The sequence below is a fragment of the Micromys minutus genome, assembly GCF_963924665.1.
Source record: "Micromys minutus genome assembly, chromosome: 4".
Taxonomy (NCBI): domain Eukaryota; kingdom Metazoa; phylum Chordata; class Mammalia; order Rodentia; family Muridae; genus Micromys; species Micromys minutus.
In genome coordinates, this window is record NC_137973.1 from 31,583,368 (window position 1) to 31,603,023 (window position 19,656).

Below are 19,656 nucleotides of genomic sequence, written 5' to 3' on the forward strand. Positions count from 1 at the left end.
GTTTTAAGCCCAGCCTCCAGGTAGACGTCTCCGATTGAGCGGATGAGATCTGGGGCGGGGCTTGGGGCGGGACCCAGTCTGCTCTTTGACAGCCGTAGGAGTGGGTTTAGGAACCTGTGTCCCGGCTCTCTGCGCGTCCCCGTCCCCCCGTGGCCCTAGCCCCGGCCATGAAGCGCATCTTCTCCTGCTCCAGTTCACAAGTGGCGGTAGGTGCCAAATGTGTGGGAGAAGGGCTGGGACTGGAATTCAAGCCATGTGTTGATAGAAGTCCTGAGTCCCATCTCCACTGCATTAACCCTGCATCAATCTTTCCTGCGTCGCTGTTCTGTTAATGTGGCCGCCAGCCCTGCTAACTGAACTTACGGGTGTTATCCAAAACCTGTCCCTCAACCGTCTTAATGTTTTCCTTCCCAAGGTCCTTCCTCTTGGCTCCTTCTCCCAACATATTGGCTTCCAGCTTCTGGTATGCTTCCTAAAGATCTTTCAATGACCCTGGTCTCTACCTCAGCTCTGGCTCCCGGTACCAACCCATCTCCAGACATCTGCCCCACCCCCAGCCTTTGAATCCGTTCCTGCTTCCATCTCTAATTCTTTCCCTATAGCTCCATTTCCATCCTAGCCTTCTCCTGTACAACTCTCTCTCCTACATAGCTTCATTTTTGCTGTTTGCTTTCTGCCCCGAACAGTATTCCCAGCCCAGTGCCTTCTTCCAGCCCTTCTTCACGGCCTCCTTCGCCGAACTTGCCCCTCTCCCACTCCATGACACTTCCTCTCTCATTCTTCAAGCACCAATTCAAATCTCTTTCCAGGTGACTATCCAACACGGAGCCTCTGTTTTCTCTTTAATTTCTGGTCATCTTTTCCTCAATATTATTTCCTCTACCTCTTTCCTGGACCTCCTGCGTGCTCGCAGTGGCTTAATCTTGCAATCTAGCTAGCTGGACAAAGCTGTCAGAGGACAGGCAGGTCTCCTGGCTGATCCCCAAGAGGCTGGGTGAGTTGTCTGCAGGATCTACCCTGGCCAGTTCTCTGCACTGTCTGGTCTTCAAACTGGTTCTTGGGAGTTCTGCCTGGTTCTCCCCCTGATTGTTCTTTTGTCTCATTTAGGAGTTGTATTCATTTTTTTGGTTGAGTTAGGGAAATGTGATGGTGAGGGAGAAGACAGAGTGGACCACGATGGGAGAGTTCCTGGCAAAAGTTACTCTATTCTCTGTTCTCTCTCCTCTAGAGCAAAACAAAGATTTCAGGAGATGGCGGTTCAGGGAGGGTACAGTTTTTCTTCTCTGAAGCGCTCCCCAGAGTGCCCCTTTGTGGAGGGATGGTGTCTTCTGTGGAGGGTGAGGGCACGAGTCCCTTGGTACCAGTATTGCTTAGTTGACTTGTCATTCGTTCATAAGCAGATGTGAGAAATGTTTGGTTATCTCACTGTGCACGGGCAGGCCACAGAAACCTGGCAGAAAGCTGTGGAGCAAGAGTCAGAACTGCCCAGGCCTGTCTCTCTCCCATTTACATCTGCTTCTACATGGAGTTCCTACACACTGACCAAAGTCAAAAGGTAGTTACTACTGCAGGCAACAGAAACTGAGCTACCTGGGTTCGCAGCCAGTGATATTCTAAGCCACCGATACTTTTCCCTAAATATGCAAAGTTCCCACAATTGTTCCTCCCTTTTGGATCTATGGGACTTTAGAAAGACTCTGCTCTCTCTCTCTAAGAGGGGGACTATTTCATTCTTTGTTGTTGTTGGTTTTTCTTTTTCTTTTTTTCCAGACAGGGTTTCTCTGTGTAGCCCTGGCTGTCCTGGAACTCCTTCTGTAGACTAGGCTGGCCTCACACTCAAGAAATCTGCCTGCCTCTGCTTCCCAAGTGCTAGGATTACAATCATGAGCCACCATGCCTGGCTTAGTTCATTCTTTTTTGATTCTTCCATCCAATTACTCACCAGGCCCAACCATGCTTAGGTTCTAAAATCAAGCAAGTTCAAGGTGATGTGGCCCTAGGCTTTTCCTGGTTCTCCTGAGCAGTGCCTCTTTTCCTAGATCCTCAGATGAGCAGTGGGCTAGATCTTGGGATCTAGAACCTTCCCTCTATCCTTCAAGGCTCTAGTTCTCTACTTGTTTGGTCATGAGGAATGTCCACTCATCAGAATCCTAGTATTGCAAGATCATAGCTTATCAAGAATCGTAAAGCGTAAAAGGCAACTTAGAACTACATGCTTAAGATTAGAACGTCCTCTCTCAAATCAAACTTGCCAAAGACTTTAAAATAGCTTGGCTTCAGCTACAAGTTGTTCCTCAAGAAATCCCATTATAATAACCCCCACTTGGCACACAGAACCTATGGCCGATAGTGTGACAGCGTTCCTGGGAACCCCAGAAGACAGCTTCCCACTTATGTCAGCTGATCATTTCTCGCTATCCCAATTCTTTGCATGAGGAACCTTCCTTTGAGGCAAGGATGGAGTGGTCACGATCATTTAACACCGTCCGCACTGGGCTCAGTTGAGAGAGTGCTTCGGGGTCATGTTCTGTCACAGATGGAATTTGGAGCCAGCCTGATGCAAGAGACCTGTCTCTCTCTCTCTCTCACACACACACACACACACACACACACAAAAAGTCAGCTAAATCTAACGTACAGCATTTACTGTCTAGGAAGATGACATAAACTCAGGCCCTCTAATCTCAGGTTATTTGACTCAAAGTCCATGATACCTTCAAGGGTGGCATAGATCTAGGCTTGCTCTGCCGGGGTAGGGGGTTAGGGGTCAGGACATAGGCCTGGTAAATAGCTTTCAACATTTGGCACCAGCTCAGCACAGAGGAAGGTCTGTCGCTTTTGAAGTGTCAATAGCCAGGTCCTCATCCCTTCTAGGCAGGCATTCCATTGCCATCCACCTGCTCTTCGGCAGAAGCCAGTTGCTCCTGCATTGCCTGTTGGTGCCTTTGTCCTCCCATCTGGACGGCAAGTTTGAGAGTTCACAGTCAGAGGTAGGAGAGGGCACACTTACTTCCACATGGGTTCCTTAATCTCACCTGTAGAAATGACACAGCTTGTCCTTGTTAGGGAGTCTGGTGATTAATTTGGTGATTGCTCCCTTGAGGCTGTGATGGTATTGCATCTTCTTTCCAGGGTGCTAAGGCAGGCAATGGGCTGAGTCCTGGACTTTGGAAGAAGCCCTCCTGTCCTCTACTTCCCAGTGGTTTTATCATGGAGAATTCCTATCTTTTCTAAAGTCTCCTTGGTATAATGAGACTATAGAAAGTAAGTCAGGTGAAGCCAGAGGGACCTATCTGGGAAGAAATATATCCACAGTGCTAAAACACACTTTATCACCTGTCCTGCTTGGCTAGCTCATAGGGTGGTATAACCAAGATCCTTCCAGCTCACCAAGCAAAGCGTACCCAGCAAAGCCAAGAATCGGAACTTCCATTTATCGTGTGTCTACTATGCGACAGACGCAAAACTATATGCCCGGTCTGCTCTTACGTCATTAGCAAATTGAGGTTCAAGGATGTCTGTACAAGTCTGATGCAGAGACAAAGCGCTACTAGGAAGGTTAGAGCAGGGCATGGTGGCACACACTTAAGACCCCAGCACTCTGGAGGATGGAGAGTGGCAGGCAAGTCAAGGATGTATACAGAGAATATGGCCACCAGAAGAGGGAAGACGGCTGTGAACAGGGAACCCGAGGTTAAGGTCAGCTGGTGGCCTCTGTGTGTGGTGGAGTCATTGTTCCAGCTCTGTTTCCATCAGATGACCTGGTTCCCAAGGGGCACTGAAAAAAACTTGTTCTTGCATGTCAGAACCTGCCAGGTTGTGGAGGAGTCAGTTCGCTTGCTTTGTCATTGAGAATAAACCTGTTTGGAGACTCCCCCACACACACAGGGAGTAACAGCTGAGAGTGAGTAGCTTTGCCCCAGAGGCATTCTCAAACTTTATCTGGAAATAGGTAATCCTTTTCCCATAGCTCTGCAAGAGTGTGGTCTGACATAGGAGTTAGGCCTGAGTTATTTCTAAAGCCAATCTATTATATTACGTTTTTATGTGGTCCTGGACAGATGTTTAACATATGTGTGCTTCCATTTTTTTTAAATGAAAGACACAAGATAATATTTATCATCCCTGACTATTTTGGGGCTAATTGGCAGGACTAGGAGATATTACGAGTATTTTATAGGAGCTTTACCTCGGAACCCATCTATCCTAGACAATTTTATGGCATGGCCTTTAAATCTTTCTCGGGTTGATTAACAATTTGTCCTGTCTATATAAACAGTACTTAAAAATGAATTATTGGGCTTTCACAGACTTTTTTTTCACCCTTTCCTATAACCTCCTTCTTGTTGAGATTATACCTCATAAAATGCACCCACGACTTGTCACTACTTCCTGTTTTGGAGTAAGGATGCCATCCACTTATGTGGTCTGTCTACATTAGCCTGTTTAATATGTTGTGGTGAGGTGGTTATACTGCCTACATTTTACGTCCATGGAAACAGGTTAAAGTGTTTAATGGCGTGCTTTAGGTCACACAGCTGAGACTGCAGCTGAACCAGGTCTCAGTCCAGATGAAGACCCATCTTGAAGACTTTTCTTCCTAACCAATGATCTTTTTGTTCTCCTCTTTCTTCCTGTCTGTTTCCCATCTCTGGATCAAACCAGGCTTCTCTGTGCTTGCAGCCCTAGGTGGTTTTACAGCTCTCTCTTTTATGCCCTGTAATACTTCAATTATTTTAATTACTCCTCCACCCTCAAAACCTGAGCTGGAAGGTTGGAACAATGTATGCTGAGGTGTGGCGGCTGTCTGGGACAGCTGCTCCCTACCAGGGAAACTAGGAAGGAGGAGGGAGGGGAGGGAGGAATCTCTTTCTGCCTCTTCTTCTGGCTGTCTCCCCAAGTACAGCTAGAAACTGGCTTGCCTATGCTGGTTGTTTTCAGTGAAGAGGCTGAGACACTAGCGACAGACATAAGCAGATGCGATACAGGACAGCAGAAACTCTATGACCACCGCCCACCCCACCCCAATCTGGAATCCAGAGTCACAGAGTGTGATTAGGTATGGCTGTGACTGAAAGCTGGGTGCTTGATTTACATCACAAAGGACTAAAGACAAATACAGTAACGTGGGAGGTGGGTCTGGATGGGGTGGGGCAGGGCAGGGCAGGGCAGGGGGCGGGGTGGGGGGGGAGATGCCAAGAACCAATCAGGAGTGGTCAGGTTGGTTTGCTCAGGGAAGACCCAGGGAGCATTGAGGGAGGGGGTCCTGGCTAGGACTGTCCTTAGGCTGGACACCTAGCATTTGTCATGACAGTGCATTGTTTGGCCTGGGTGGGTTTTGTTTGTTTTATGGTAATAAGATTGGAATCTAGTCTCTAGTGGGAGTTTTAAGTGAAGTTTATTTTAAAAGGTAATTTTGGGCCTGGAGAGATGGCCCAGCAGTTAAGAGCACTGGCTACTCTTCTAGAGGACCTGGATTCAAATCCCAACACAACACATGAGAGCTTCAGTTCCAGGGGATCCGACACCCTCACACAGACATACACGGAGGCAAAAATAAAAACAAATAAATAATGTGAAAAGAGTTGTGCCAGGTATGATGGCACACACCTTTCATTCTAGCATTCAGAAGACAGAGGCAGGAGGGTCTCTGAGTTTAAGGCCAGCCTGGCTTACATACTGAGCATATAAACCCTGCTTCAAAAATAAAATAAAATAAAATAAAATAAAAATAAACAACAAACCCCAAAGCAAAACCAAATTTAAATAAAGTCACCATTATGAATAATTTTGAAGCTGTGTGTGGCAGAGAAATGCTGAACTATCAGCATTTAAGGGGCTGAATCGAGAGGATCTTGAGTCTGAGGCCAGTCTGGCTACACAGAGACTCTGAGACCAGCCTGGGCCAGCTTAACTCTGTTTCAACAAAACAAAGCACTTTAAAAATAATAAAATTAGCCTGGCAGTGGTGGCCCATGCCTTTAACCCCAGCACTTGGGAGGATTTCTCTGAGTTTGAGGGCAGCCTGGTCTACAGAGTGAGTTCCAGGATAGCCAGGGCTACACAGAGAAACCCTGTCTTGGAAAGAAAAAAAAAAAACCAAGCAAAACAAAACAATCAAAACCCTAAAAGATGAACGTAATTTTTTTTTGTTGTTTTCTTGAGAGTCTTCGTTAGCCTCAAACTTGAGATTCTCTTCTCAAGTTTGAGACCCTTAGCTGTGTCACTATGCTTCCCAATACATACGTATATACATATGTATGTATATCTATCTATATGCACACACATGTGGAGCTTCATGTATCTCTCAAAATGGCTATAAACTGGCTTTGTAGCTGAGGCTGGGCCTGATCTTCCTGCCTCCACCTCCTGGGGCACTAGTATATATGTAATAAGCTTGAGCCATCACACCAACCTTCATAATTTTTAATTCAGAGATTCCCTAGACACCTTTAGGTTCATAGTTGACAGTTGCTATAGATAATTCTTGGTGACACATGGAGTGGTTAGTGTTTTGCTGGCCCACTTGAGAAGGTTCCGCTGCATCTCTGGTGTCTGGAAAAGGCATTGTCGTCCTGTTATGGAGTAACTCCATTAATGATAGATAGATAGATAGATAGATAGATAGATAGATAGATAGATAGATGGAAACTTCTATAGTGATAGGTTTCCGTTTGTCTTTTTTGAATGGTTATAAGAATATAAGAGCCAGAGGTGGTGGATGACTGGAAGGAAACAGTATCTTCTGGGCACATCTGAGAAGTTCTTCATACAAACTCACAGTGGTTAAAACAGCATGCACAAAACCTGTACAAGCTCCAGCCAAGTCCCAGCATGGAAAGGAAAAGTGAGGACACAGTCCCAGCACGAGCTATGACTGCACCAATTGCTACTGCTCAGAGACCGAGAGGTAGTTTCCTGATGAGCCAATCACACAATGATGGAAGACCATACATCAAAGAGTATGGGAGCAACACAAATCGGTCCTTAAGGGCTTTTAGAAAAGACTCATAGGTGGGTGGTGTGGAATGGGAAGGGTTAATATAACAATTATATAATAAATGTTAATATAACATCAATATAACAAAACACACTGTATGGAACTATCTAAGAACCAATAAATTTTTTAAAGAACTTAGAAAGAAAGAAAGAAAGAAAGAAAGAAAGTTCTGCTGCTCTGCCCAAGCCAGGACCTCTAGAACGCTCCTTTACTCTTGCTGGGCATCTAAAATCACGGTTGTTTCCCCATACCACTGCTAGTGCCGATGATCATATAATCTGTAACTCCCGACTAGGTGGAGAAATGGAACCGTCGTGATCAGAAGCTGCTGGAGGCGGTGCAGCGGGGGGACGTGGGACGCGTGGCTGCCTTGGCTTCTAGGAAGTCAGCCCGACCCACCAAACTAAACTCAAATGGCCAGTCCCCGTAAGTAAGTCTTCTTGAGCCCACCCCATAAGTGTGGTTCTTTGTGAAAAATTTGAACTTGATCAGGCAAGGCTTGTAACTTCAGAGCCCTTCTATTGTTTGAATTGTCAAGCGTATGTATTAAACCTTTGCCATGTGGTAAGCACAGAACAACGGAGGGAGGAGGGTATTGTCCCATAGTTCCAGCCTCCGCACAAGCCGCACTGATTTGAAAAGGATGCAAAGCCCATTAAACCAACAGACAACTAATTGCTAAACAAAGTTTCCTCCTCAAAAAAAGCAGGAGGGTGTGTATGCTTGAGAAGTCATGTTGTCATGGGGCTGGAGGGAGTGTTCAGGACAATCCTGTTCAGGTCTGGCTGACCCTATGAAGGTTGTATGCTGGGAGAGGCAGGCCATCATGTGTCCCCTGAACATTCCTGCAGCATCTGAAATCCCATGACGTTTGTAGCTCTTCTAGCTTTTCTGGTAGCATCCTCTGGCTTTGTGGGTGTAGGAAACAGGCTTGATCTCCGTTTAGAAAGGCAGACGAGGGGAGCTTCCCTCTTGGTACTTGGAATTGGCTTTGGGCTGGGGAGCGGAGGAAGCAGGGCTTATTAAAGCTCCCCCTGCCAGCTGTGCTGGTACCTGCTCATAAGTCCAGAATTTGGGAGGTCAAGTCAGGAGGGCCAAGCACTGAAGGTCAGCCAGGTCTATATAGTGAGACCCTTTCTCCAAACAAACAAAATAAAGACATCCAGATGTAGACTGATCAGAATAACTTAGAAATATTAAAGACAATTTTTTTTAAGAAAGGAAAGAACCATCTCTATTTTACCCCCCTGGTCTTTCATCCTTCTTGGCTTTGACCCTGGCAGGTTCCATCTGGCAGCTTCCAAAGGCCTGACAGAGTGTCTGACAATACTGCTGGCAAACGGGGCTGATATCAACAGCAAAAATGAGGACGGTGAGTCAGCAGGTACTGCGTGCCCAGTGTGCTGCGCGACTGCCTCTGGTTGCAACGGGGCGGGCGCTGGGCTCTGATGGAGGTTGCAGCTGTGGGCCTTTGCTTCTTTGCTCAGTAAGTCTCGGCTAGCATCTCTCCTGGGGTTCCCCTCCCTGGAAGCCAGGCACCTTTCACCCCCACTCCCACCTCCATTAAGGGTACCAGCTGCTCAAGGAACTGGAATTTCTGGCCTGGTGTGGCCCTCGGCTTCTCTTCTCTAATCTCCCTCTGATTATCTGTGCGTCTCCTCCCCTCCCTCTCCGTGAGTCATCTGTATTCACCGAGCCACCCTCCCTCTCTTCTCTTTCCAGGAAGCACCGCCCTGCATTTGGCCACCATCTCCTGTCAGCCACAGTGTGTGAAGGTCTTGCTTCAGGTAAAGGCAGTCGTTGGTGCTCCTGTGCAGGCAAGAAAGAAAGGCAGCATGTCCCCAACTTTGTTTTGTAGTAGCCAACGATATTGTCTCATTCCCAACAGCACAGCTGATTGGCATTTATTAATATGTCCACAAACATTTGTTTAACATCTACTCTGTACCTGTACCGTGCTTGCTACCCTCTCTAGGGACAGGTCAGAAAGCAGGGTACCCAAGGACGATCGGGTTCTGCCAATAGAGAGCCACTGCACAGACTAACTGCTATGTAGAAGAAAATCAGGAATGTTCAAATAAAAATGTCTTTGATGGGAGGAGCTGGTAAGAGGGCTCAGCAGGTAAAAGAATTCACAGCCAAGTCTAAAGACCTGAGTCTGAGCCTCAGAACCCACATGATGGAAGGAGAGACCTGACTCTTGTAAGTTATCCCCTGATCTCCACAGGCATATTCATACCCCTTCCCCATTTATAAATAGATAGATAGATAGATAGATAGATAGATAGATAGATAGATGTGGAAGGGGGTTATAGCCACGTAGCATAAAGAGAAATATACATGTGTAATGACATGTGGATGGTTTGCGTATCCCAGTAGGCAACTGAGCTCATACTGACTGTTCTGCCTTTATTATTCCTGGTCTCTTCCAAATTTCACATAATGGTTCTGAAACTCCAGCCAATTCGGGGTATCGAGTCCTTTAATCTGTTTACTTGCTGATCGTCTGCTCTTTTCTTTGTCCCTAGTTAAGGAGTAGGACTGAATTTCAAGGTTGCCCATCACCTGCAGGGAGTGACTGGGCTTGCCTAGTAGTTAGCTTCTCTCAGAGCTGTGGTCTTCCTGTTCCTTTTCATATTACCATGGAAACTGGGGGCTTGGTATGAGGTACAGGATGAGAATGCTAGTGCTGAGCTCCACATCTGCTTCCCTTTGTGGCTCTTTACAGTGTGGTGCTAATGAAGATGCTGTGGATGCAGAAAACCGCAGCCCATTACACTGGGCAGGTGTGTGCCTGGGGAACCGGATGGGAGGTTAACATTTGTGGGGGCACAACAGACGTTCTTCAAACCTCTTCTTAACCACTGTCTTTCGATCCTTCCAGCCTCCTCTGGCTGCGCTTCAAGTGTCCTCCTGCTGTGTGACCACGAAGCCTTCCTGGATGTGCTGGATAATGTGAGTATCAGATGGACCAATGGGCGGCGTTTCACAAGGGGAGGCTGCTGTTTTCTCTGAGTTTGATTGGCCAAAATTCCATCACCCCTCCTCCATCCCTCCTCTTTTCCGTATCATTTGGGGAGCTCCTAACTTTCTGGACCTTAGTGTTTAACCCCAGGACCAGAACTTGTTTCAGCAGGGGCGGGGGTGGGGGAAGGGGAGTTGGTAGGGTTTGGGTCATCAAATGGTTCCCCCACGCTTTCCCACAACCTCTGCAGGATGGACGCACACCCCTGATGATTGCATCGCTGGGTGGTCATGCGGTTATCTGCTCACAGCTGCTGCAGAGAGGTGCCCGAGTTAATGTCACAGACAAGGATGACAAGTGAGCCATCTCTGTGTCCTATCCCAATCCCCAGTTCTTTAGCAATCCGGAAAGGCCCGCAGGCACTGGGGAGAGTAGGCTACTCTCTGTTATTTGAGCGCTTCTTCCTCTCCAGGAATGGTTCAGAAAGTCTTTGCCTGGAGCTCTAAGGGAGCCATGCTAGCACAGACGATAGAAGTAATGTGGCTATGCCTGGGGTCACTGTTTTAATCTGCTAGTTTTTAGGCTACATCCTAAACAGTTTTCTTCCAAACGTATGCAGAAGATGACGTGGTGATATATGCTTGTAGTCCAGTACTCAGAAGGTTGAGGCAAGAGGATCATGAGCATATATGTTGCTCTGTGTGTGCGTGTGCGTGTGTGTACACGCGTGCTCGGAGCATGTGTGTATGCCCATGGGCATGTGCAGAACTTTAGTATCCTGTAAAGCATACGAAAATGGAGCTCTCCCAGTGGTCCACTTTCTGGTATTCCAAGGAACGCCACTGAAAAAAATCCTGCCTTGGTCTAAAGCTTTGTCTGTGGCTGGTTTGGTGTGCTGTTCTGACTCCACCGAGTAAGGGCTTTCTGAAACCGTGAGGGGAAGCTGGTGTTCCGGATTTGTCTCCGCCCACAGATCAGCTTTGATCCTGGCCTGTGAGAAAGGCAGCGCTGAGGTGGCTGAGCTGCTCCTGAGCCACGGGGCGGATGCCGGAGCGGTGGACAGCTTGGGGCACAACGCTCTTCATTATGCTTTGCATACACAAGACAAGGAGCTGTGGAGGCTGCTACAGCAGGCCCTGAACCGGCGGCGGAGAGGCGGTAAACGTCTTTTTGTACCTTCAAGAGTCTCTTCGATAGCTAAAGAATTAAAGATGCTTCTTAGCATCCCACTCTCACGGAAGCTGTCCATCTGAAAACATGGACCACTGCCTTAGTCAAAGGCTTTACTAATTTAGTGCTGCTGCACTTTGGGAACGTGTGACCCCACGTCCCCATAAACATGGTCACGAAATTCCCCGGTTGTAGCCTTTGCTCATTGCAACTCCGGTTATTGATATCGTTCTATTGGTTTGTTTGTTTTGTTTTGTTTTTGAGACAGTTTCTCTGTGTAGCTCTGGCTGTCCTAGAACTTACTCTGTAGACCAGGCTGGCCTCAAACTCAGAGATCTGCCTGCCTCTGTCTCCTAAGTGCTGGGATTAAATGGTTATTGTTATCGTCCATGTGATTTCCATTTTGCCCACCACTGATGTACCCAGTGCCTTCATAGTACCAGGGCAGTGATCAATAAAAGAGGAAAGTGGACAGAATGAAGGAACACCTCATCTCCAGAAGAAACCAAAGCTGCCGGGTAGTTAGGGATCCATGGAATGAGACGATCACCTCTTCTCTGACAAGCTCTGAAAATTAGAAGAGAGCTGAGTTCTCCTTTGTTCCGTTTCTTTTCTCGTAGGTCATGGACTAGTTCAACACCCAGATCACGCCTCTCAGGTATGACCCCTAAGAGTTCTGGACTTACCCCCAAGCAATTCCAGCAGTCCACGTGGGCACCAAGACATTCTCAGAGAAGTGGGGCCCTTTCAGAGGCTAGTTGAATAGATAGCGTCACATCGCTGCTCTTTTTTGACATAGGCCTCTCCATCTGAGCCTCAGGTGGGATCACCTCCTAAGAGCTCATGGGTACCAAAGCCCAAGGGAGAAGAGGAGGAAGAGGAGGGGGAGGAGCGATGCTCGGAAGAGTGGAGGTGGAAGTATGAAGAGGAGCAGAGGAAAGTCCATCAGCTGGAGCAGGAGCTAGTGCAAAAGACAGAGGAGTGTAAGGCTCGAGCTGCGGCCCTCTCAAACCTAGAGAACCAAATTCGAGAGCAAGTGCAAGAACTAGGCCATCTCCTAGCGCAAGAACCTGGAGCTCCAGGAAATCCAGGCCCTGGTCCCCAGCCAGAAGGAGATGGTACGGAGCAGGGCTGTCCGCTGAACCTGCTGGCTGAGCGGATCCAAGAGCTAAAGAAGCAGCAGAAGGCAACAGCCACAGTAAACCCAACATTAGTCCCCGAGAGAGCTGCAGACTCAGCCCCAGCAGAGACCCATTATGAAGTACATACAAAGTCTCAACCAGAACAGGGACTGCCCCAGAGCCCAAGGTCCGAGACCACTGGGAAAGCCACAGGGCAGCAACCAAACACCAACGGGGGACAGAACCTTGGCCTTGATAGCACCGAGCAGTGTGCTGGCCAGGAGAAGGCCCCGGCTCCAGGGTCTGGGCCAGCAGGCACAGCTGGAGAACCAGTGGGCACTGAAGCCATGAACCAGCTCCTCCTACAGCTAAGGGAAGAGCTGGCTGCAGTGTGGCGAGAAAAGGACGCTGCCAGAGGGGCTTTGTCAAGACCAGTTCTGGAGGGAGCCCTGGGGACTCCCAGAGCTGAGGCTGCAGCAGCTGCCTGGGAAAAGATGGAAGCCAGGCTTGAGAGAGTGCTGGTAAGGTTGGATGGAGCTAAGATGGGACTGCATGTGAAACCTGAGGCCCCTGCCCAGGGGTCCAGAGATGGAGCCCCAAAGGCAGTCCTGGGATGCACTAAAGAGCAGGAAGAAAAGAGGGCTCCTGGAGCCCGAGGAGAGCCCTTAGGGGCCCCTGGAGAAGAACAGGCCTCAGGAGGAGGCCTGGCAAAGGGACAGCTGGAGAAAGAGGTGTCAGCTCTGAGACTGAGCAATAGCAACTTACTGGAGGAATTGGGAGAGTTGGGGCGCGAGAGGCAACGCTTGCAGGGAGAGCTGCAGTCCTTGACCCAGAAGCTACAACGGGAGTTTTTGCCCAAGCCCGAGGCACAGGTCCAGCTACTGCAGTTGCGAAGGAGCGTGGGGTTGTTGACAGAGGAACTGGCCGCGGAGAAGGAGGCTACAGAGAAGCTGCGCAGGCGACTGGCCTCCCAGACCAGCGGCCTCCAAGGATTGTGGAACTGCCTACCCCCAGACCTCGTGGGCAAAGGGAGTGCACAGAGTACAGCTGCAGAACCCCTAGAGGAGCTGCAGGCCTGCATCAGCACCCTGGTGCATAGGCACCTCGAAGCCCAACAGGTGCTGGCTCGGTTGGAGGAGGAAAACCAGCAGCTGAGGGGATCCTTGGCTCCCTGTGGTAAGCCAGAGGCATCCCTGAAGGCTACGGCATCCCCACACGTGGCTGCCCTGGAGGAAGATCTGGGGAAGCTAGAGGAAGAGCTACGGGCTGTACAGGCCACTATGAGCGGGAAGAGCCAAGAGATCTGCAAGCTGAAGCAGCTGCTGTACCAGGCTACGGAAGAAGTGGCGGAGCTGAGGGCTCGGGAAGCAGCCAGCCTGCGACAGCACGAGAAGACACGAGGCTCGCTGGTGGCCCAGGCACAGGCTTGGGGCCAGGAGCTCAAAGCTGTGCTGGAGAAGTACAACACAGCCTGTCGGGAAATGACTCGATTGCGGGACGCCGCGGCGGAGGAACGTCGCCGCAGCGAGGACCTGGCAGCTCGGGCAGCCGAGCAGGAGCGCCAGGCTAGCGAGATGCGCGGGCGCTCGGAGCAGTTTGAGAAAACTGCTGAGCTGCTGAAGGAGAAGACAAACCACCTCATCGGAGCTTGTCGGGACAAGGAGGCCAAGGTGAGCACCGAGGTATCCTTGAGAGCAAAGCGGGAACAGCGGTGCTTTTGCAGGTTGCAGAACCGAGTTGCTTGCTCGCCTAGAGCAAGAGAGGTTTGGGGTTGAGACTGGAGCTGAGGTGGAGTACAGATAGAAAAAAGAGATAAAAACAAATAACCCAATACAAGAGAGAAGAGGGCGTAGGCACTAAAATTTAGTACTCTGGGTTCAGAAGTTATGTATGCCCCCAGGGCTACCACCAGAGAACACCACGGCCAATTAGTATTTTATCTTAATCCTGCATTAGCCCAACCTAGTGGTGTAATGAGTTCTGAGGTTTTGCTGATGTTCTCGGCTGACTCAGAGTCTGATGGGTTAACTGTAGCTGCTCTCCCCTCCCTTCCATTCACTATGAGTCCCGGAAACAACTCCCATTGGCCAAAAAGACACCAAAGCAAAGAAAATGAAACAGAACAGTTTGAAGAAGTCATTTTCCGCTGCAGGGCTGGTTCCAAGGCTCCAGGGCTCCTGAGACCCTCCCTGTCTGAGACACCGAGACTCAGCGGAGTCTGAAAGGCACTATTTTCTTAGTGCTGTTTTGGCAACATGACATATTTTATATATTCTAAACCACTCATTTACAAATGAGTTTAGAATTAGTAGAACAGGCTGGAGACTGCCCTTCCAGAGGTCCTGAGTTCAGTTCCCAGCACCCACATGGTGGCTCACAACCATCTGTAATGGGATCTGGTGCCCTCTTCTGAAGACAGCTACAGTGTACTTATATAATAAATAAATCTTAAAAAAAAAAAGTTGTAGAACTACCCACTAAATTCTTGTACACATATCCAAATTTAGAACAACAGAAGAATATAAGAATATAAACAGCGTGTGCCTCTGTATAACACACACACAGAAGAACTGTTGTCCAAAACAGACATCACCATAGAAGGGAGTTAAATGAGGCATTTTGTCAATAAATGGCAAGAAAGTCAGTAAAATCTGGCAAGGAAAATTTGGTGTTGAGAATGTGGCACAAATGTACACATGCATTCGTACAGACACACAGGGTGGGGCAAAATGATTGCCTAGCATATTTGTAGGCCTTTGGTTCTGTCAATCCCAACACTGATAACAAAACAAATAAAACTTAATAGCTGACTGATCTTAGACAACCTTTTGTTTTGGTTTGAGCTAGGGTGTCACTATGAAGTCTTTGTGTCACAGAGATCAGCCTGTTTCAGTCTGAGTGCTGATAAAGGCTGGTGACACCACCCCTGGCAACATTCTTAACGTATCAAAGGCCCAGGGGTTTTGTTTGTTTGTCTTTGCTTTATTGTTTTTTTGAGGTTTCTCTGTGAGGCTCTGGCTGTCCTAAAACTGTAGACCAGCCTGGCCTCGAACTCAAGATCAACCTGCCTCTGCCTCCCGAGTGCTGGGATTCAAAATATGCCTCACCACTGCCTGGTTGAAACCTAGGTTTCTCTTCAACAAGATTAGATTACTGGGCTGGAGAGATGCCTCAATGGGTAAGAACAATGGCTCTTCTTCCAGAGGACTTGAGTTTCCAGTACTCAAGTGGCCGGTTCTTCCAGAGGCCCCAAGTTTAATTTCTTGAACCTACATGGTGGTTCACAACCATCTGTAACTTCAGTTCCAGGGTTTCTGAGGGCACCAGGCACACACCTGGTACACAGATACACACACGGATAAAATACCCATACACATAAAAATTTAAATAAATAAAAGTTTAAAAAGAAGTTGATACCGGAGAATCAGGTATTTAAGGCTCTCCTTGTGCTTGAGACCAACTTGATTCCTAAGAGTCCCCGTTTAAATAAATTATTATAAATACTCAGAAGTTTGATGACATGGAAGCCAGGTATGGTGGCACAGACCTTTAGCGATAGCACTTGGGAGGCAGACACAGGTGGTTCCCTGAGTTCAAAGCCAGTGTGATTTGCAGAGTGAGTTCCAGGACAGGCAAGGCAAGAGAAACTTTGTCTCAAAAAAGAAAAGGTTTGAGGACATGGCCTAATGGTAGAGCATTTGCCTAGAATGGAGAAGGCCAAGTTTCATCCCTAAGCACCACCACTGGGAACAGAAAGAGAGAAGGAAAGCAAGTAAATTGCTTTATTGGGCCCAAAGAAATGGCTTAGCAATCAAGAATGCCTGCTGCTCTTCTGGAGGACCCCAGTTTAGGTCCCTGCACCCACACGGTAACTCACACCCGTCTCTAACTCCAATGGCAGAGGACCTGGAGTTCTCTTCTTGCCACCACAGGCACCAGACACACAAGTGGAATGTACACTTACATACATGCAGACAAACACACGCGCGCACACACACACAATAGAATACACATGATCATTTGGGTCACATGTCAAGTGCTCAGTAAAAAGTTGCTATAGCCTGTTGTAATGGCACAGTGCTCTGGAGGAAAAGGCAGAAGGATCTTTGTGAGTTTGAGGCCAGCTCTGTCTCTGTTCTGAGCCCAGGTCACCCAGGGCTATACGGTGAGACTGTTTAAAACAAAACAAAAAACACAACAACAACAACAACACACACAGACACACACCAAAAAGCAAGAAAAAAAACCCCCCCAAAAGTTCATAAACTATAGTAGAGCAAAGAGAAATTGGTTTAAACCATGATTTATTAGCTGTATGATTTTGGTTTTGTTTTGTTTTTAGGCAGGGTCTCACTACACAGTTCTGGCTGTCATCCTTAACTCACTATATAGTGGCCTCAAAAATCACAGGGCTCAGCCTGCTTCTTCTGTCTCCCAGTTGCTGGGATCACAGGTGTGCACCACCACCCTGAGATAGCTACATGGTTTTGAAAACGTATTAATCTTATGAAACCCATAAAATGTGGACAATGGTCCTTTCCTCAGAGAAGCATTGTTCTTAGAAGGGCTAGATTGGATATTATAGAGGACAATGCATGTAGAAATATCGGGCACATATTAAATACTCAGTAAGAAAACCTGACCTTGGCCCTGGGTCATCTTGGGGAAAATGACTTGGGTCCCTGTTAACCTCATGAGATGAGAGTAAGACCATGACTACATTTTTAAAGCCAAATCTGAAGCAAGCTTTATTAAATACTGCCCAGGCTGAGGGACACTGGACAGAGAATGGCTGTAGATTATGTTCGGCGCTTACAGAGGCAAAGCCCACAAGGTTATGCACATCTGCCTTCATCCAGCTGGGGGCGAGCATATATCCTGACGTATTTCCTGTTCTCACACCTCCCGCCTACATGTGATCAAGGACATCTTGTGCAGCTGGGGCAACCAACCTTGTTCACAGACGTGAAAGCCTGTGGCTTGCTTTCTTCTATGAACAACAGCCCCAGCATTCCAGGAAGCTATCTCTCCTTAGGCAAGTGGGGGTCACAGGTTGGGGGCATCTTTGTATTGTATAGCTCTCTTAAGCACAGTAACATAAACTCGAAACCCAGTCTTAACCCCTCCCATCTTTTTCTTTCCTTTCCGGCCTTAGATCAAGGAGTTATTGAAGAAACTGGAGCAGCTTTCAGAGGAAGTTCTAGAAGTCCGGGGGCAGAATACTCACCTGGCCCTGCAGCTGCAGGTAGGTTTTGGCCTGCAGGGAAATGGATGGTGACAGAGAAGAGGGGCGTGGGGAGTGGGGAGTGTCAGGAGACTAGCCAGGGTGGACCAGCGATGGGCCCACGGAGCCAGCCTCAGGAAGCTTCACCTTACCACCCCGCTTGCTGAGCGTGGGAACGGTAGGCATGTGACTTCCCATGGCTGCACCCTTCCAGGATTCCCAGAAGAACCATGAAGAGATCATCTCCACCTACAGGAATCACCTACTGAATGCTGCCCGGGTGAGCGTGCTGGAGTCTGGGAGGCAGCAGAGGCACAGAGGATGGAATCTCACGTCTGTTCCTTCTGTTCCCTACACATACTTGTTACTTTGTCAGATCCACTGGACCCCTGTGGCAGGTCTGAGAGAGAGAGAGAGAGAGAGAGAGAGAGAGAGAGAGAGAGAGAGAGAGAGAGAGAGAGGCTGTGTGTGAATGGGAGGAGGAGGAGCTTCTGCCTCTCTTTCCGGTTCCCTAATCCATGAGGGCTTTTCCTGTCCCCATTCCCCAGCTCAGTTTCCTCTGAGGTGACTTTGTAGAGATACACCATGCTTGCTTTGCAGCATTCATGGTGTGGCCCTTACAGCCATCCTGAGGGGTAGGTAGCATTCCCCTCCTTGTGAAGATGGGAAAGCTATCTAACACTACAAGTGAGGGCTGGGGGTATAGTTCATTGACAAACAGTTCAGTCACAAGTACTGTAGACAAAAAAAAAAAAAAAAAAAAAAAAAGTGACACAGCAGGCAGGCAGATTTTGTTAAAGATTATATAATTACAAGAGGTAATGACTGGCACTCTGCTATCCTACAAAACTGTTCCCTCATCTGCCTCTCCCCACATTCCGTGCTTCATCATTTATGTCCTTCCTGCCATTCCCCTCAGGGCTACATGGAACAAGATGTCTACAACATCCTACTTCGAATCCTCAGCATGCAGGAGTGAGGCAGGCTCGCTTCGTACCCTCAGGGATAAAGGCATTTTCCTTTTGTGAGTTATGGTTGGAGGCTAAGGAGGGCTGGGCCTTTGGAGAAAGGACTTGGGGGGGGAGGGGTGCTATGGAAGGATGGGATGGGGGTTTTTGTCTTTGACACTGGGGAGTCCTATAAGGGCATAGAGCATTGAAGTAAAGCCAATGGAGAAGACAAAGTGTGGGTCACTAGGGGGAGTTGGGACCTTGAGCAGGTGTCATGAAATTAAGGACTAACAGGATGAGTGAACAGGACACACAGAAAATATGGCTAGAAAATTTTGCTAAAGTCTGGGGTACAGAGATGCCGGTGAAGGAAGAAGGGTAGTGGGACAGTTGTTCCCTAGGGTGGGACTTTATAGACCCCAGGTTTTCTCACCCTTCACTCAAAAACCAACTGTCTCCCAGCCTTTCTCCTACCCGTTTATGGGCAGCTCTCTGTCCAGTTTGGAGACAAGCAGTCCCTTTAGCATGTTGATGTGGACAGGAGGGTAAGGGTGCAGAATTCATCTTTGGATTTCTTCTTACAGGGAGTAACGAGGCTCAATCAAGCTGTGGTGGGCAGGTGGGTGGTGGTAATTACCCACTAGTGGTGCTGTGTGTAGGGGCTTCACGGGACACACGGACTTCACACCTGAAAACCTGGCTCCTGGAATCAGCACAGATGGGACCAGAGTTGTGGATGTAAACTAGTTCCCTGGAAAATAAAGCAGAAAACAGATGGTCCTGGGTATTGTTGTGATTTTTGTCAAAAAGGGTGGAATGGGGAACAAAAGAATCTTGATCAAACAACTTAAAAAATAAGCCAGGTGTGGTGGTATACACCTTAATCTCAGTGCTTGGGAGGTTGGGGCAGGGAGAGCAAAAATTCAGGGCCAGCCTTTGCTACTTAGTGAGTCCAATCAGCCTGGGCTACAATTGCCACTCTGTCTGAAAACAAACAAACAAACAAACTACATCCTTTCTCTTCCCTTATTAGCAAAGTCCCTCACTAGAGAGATAAATTTGTAACTGACTAACCTACATCGGTGCACACTGTCACAGGCACACATTAGGGCCTACTCCTAATGCTTAGACAGGTTTGCAATGGTGCCCAGCAAGGTAGTCACAGTAGTTTTACAGCGATAGGGATTCTTTGTGCTCTGCTCTGCTGAGGGTCTATGTAGACCAGG

At 48.2% G+C, this 19,656-nt stretch overlaps 1 protein-coding gene across 3 annotated transcripts; it reads left to right on the forward strand.

The window, feature by feature from the left end:
• Positions 1–167: 167 nt before the first annotated feature.
• On the forward strand, positions 168–18,459 carry ANKRD35 (ankyrin repeat domain 35; the record flags this gene model as incomplete). Of its 3 annotated transcripts, none has more annotated exons than XM_080915793.1 (13): positions 168–206; positions 7,296–7,426; positions 8,227–8,372; positions 8,723–8,787; positions 9,729–9,786; positions 9,885–9,955; positions 10,216–10,322; positions 10,939–11,123; positions 11,756–11,793; positions 11,935–13,926; positions 17,412–17,501; positions 17,695–17,760; positions 18,400–18,459. In XM_080915793.1, the coding sequence occupies 13 exons, from the start codon at positions 168–170 to the stop codon at positions 18,457–18,459; spliced, it is 3,048 nt and encodes a 1,015-aa protein (XP_080771919.1). The 3 variants fall into 3 exon arrangements, with proteins under 3 accessions (XP_080771919.1, XP_080771920.1, XP_080771921.1); XM_080915794.1 differs by having other exon boundaries at positions 8,284–8,372; XM_080915795.1 differs by lacking the exons at positions 7,296–7,426; positions 8,227–8,372 and having other exon boundaries at positions 168–200; positions 8,767–8,787.
• Positions 18,460–19,656: the final 1,197 nt, after the last annotated feature.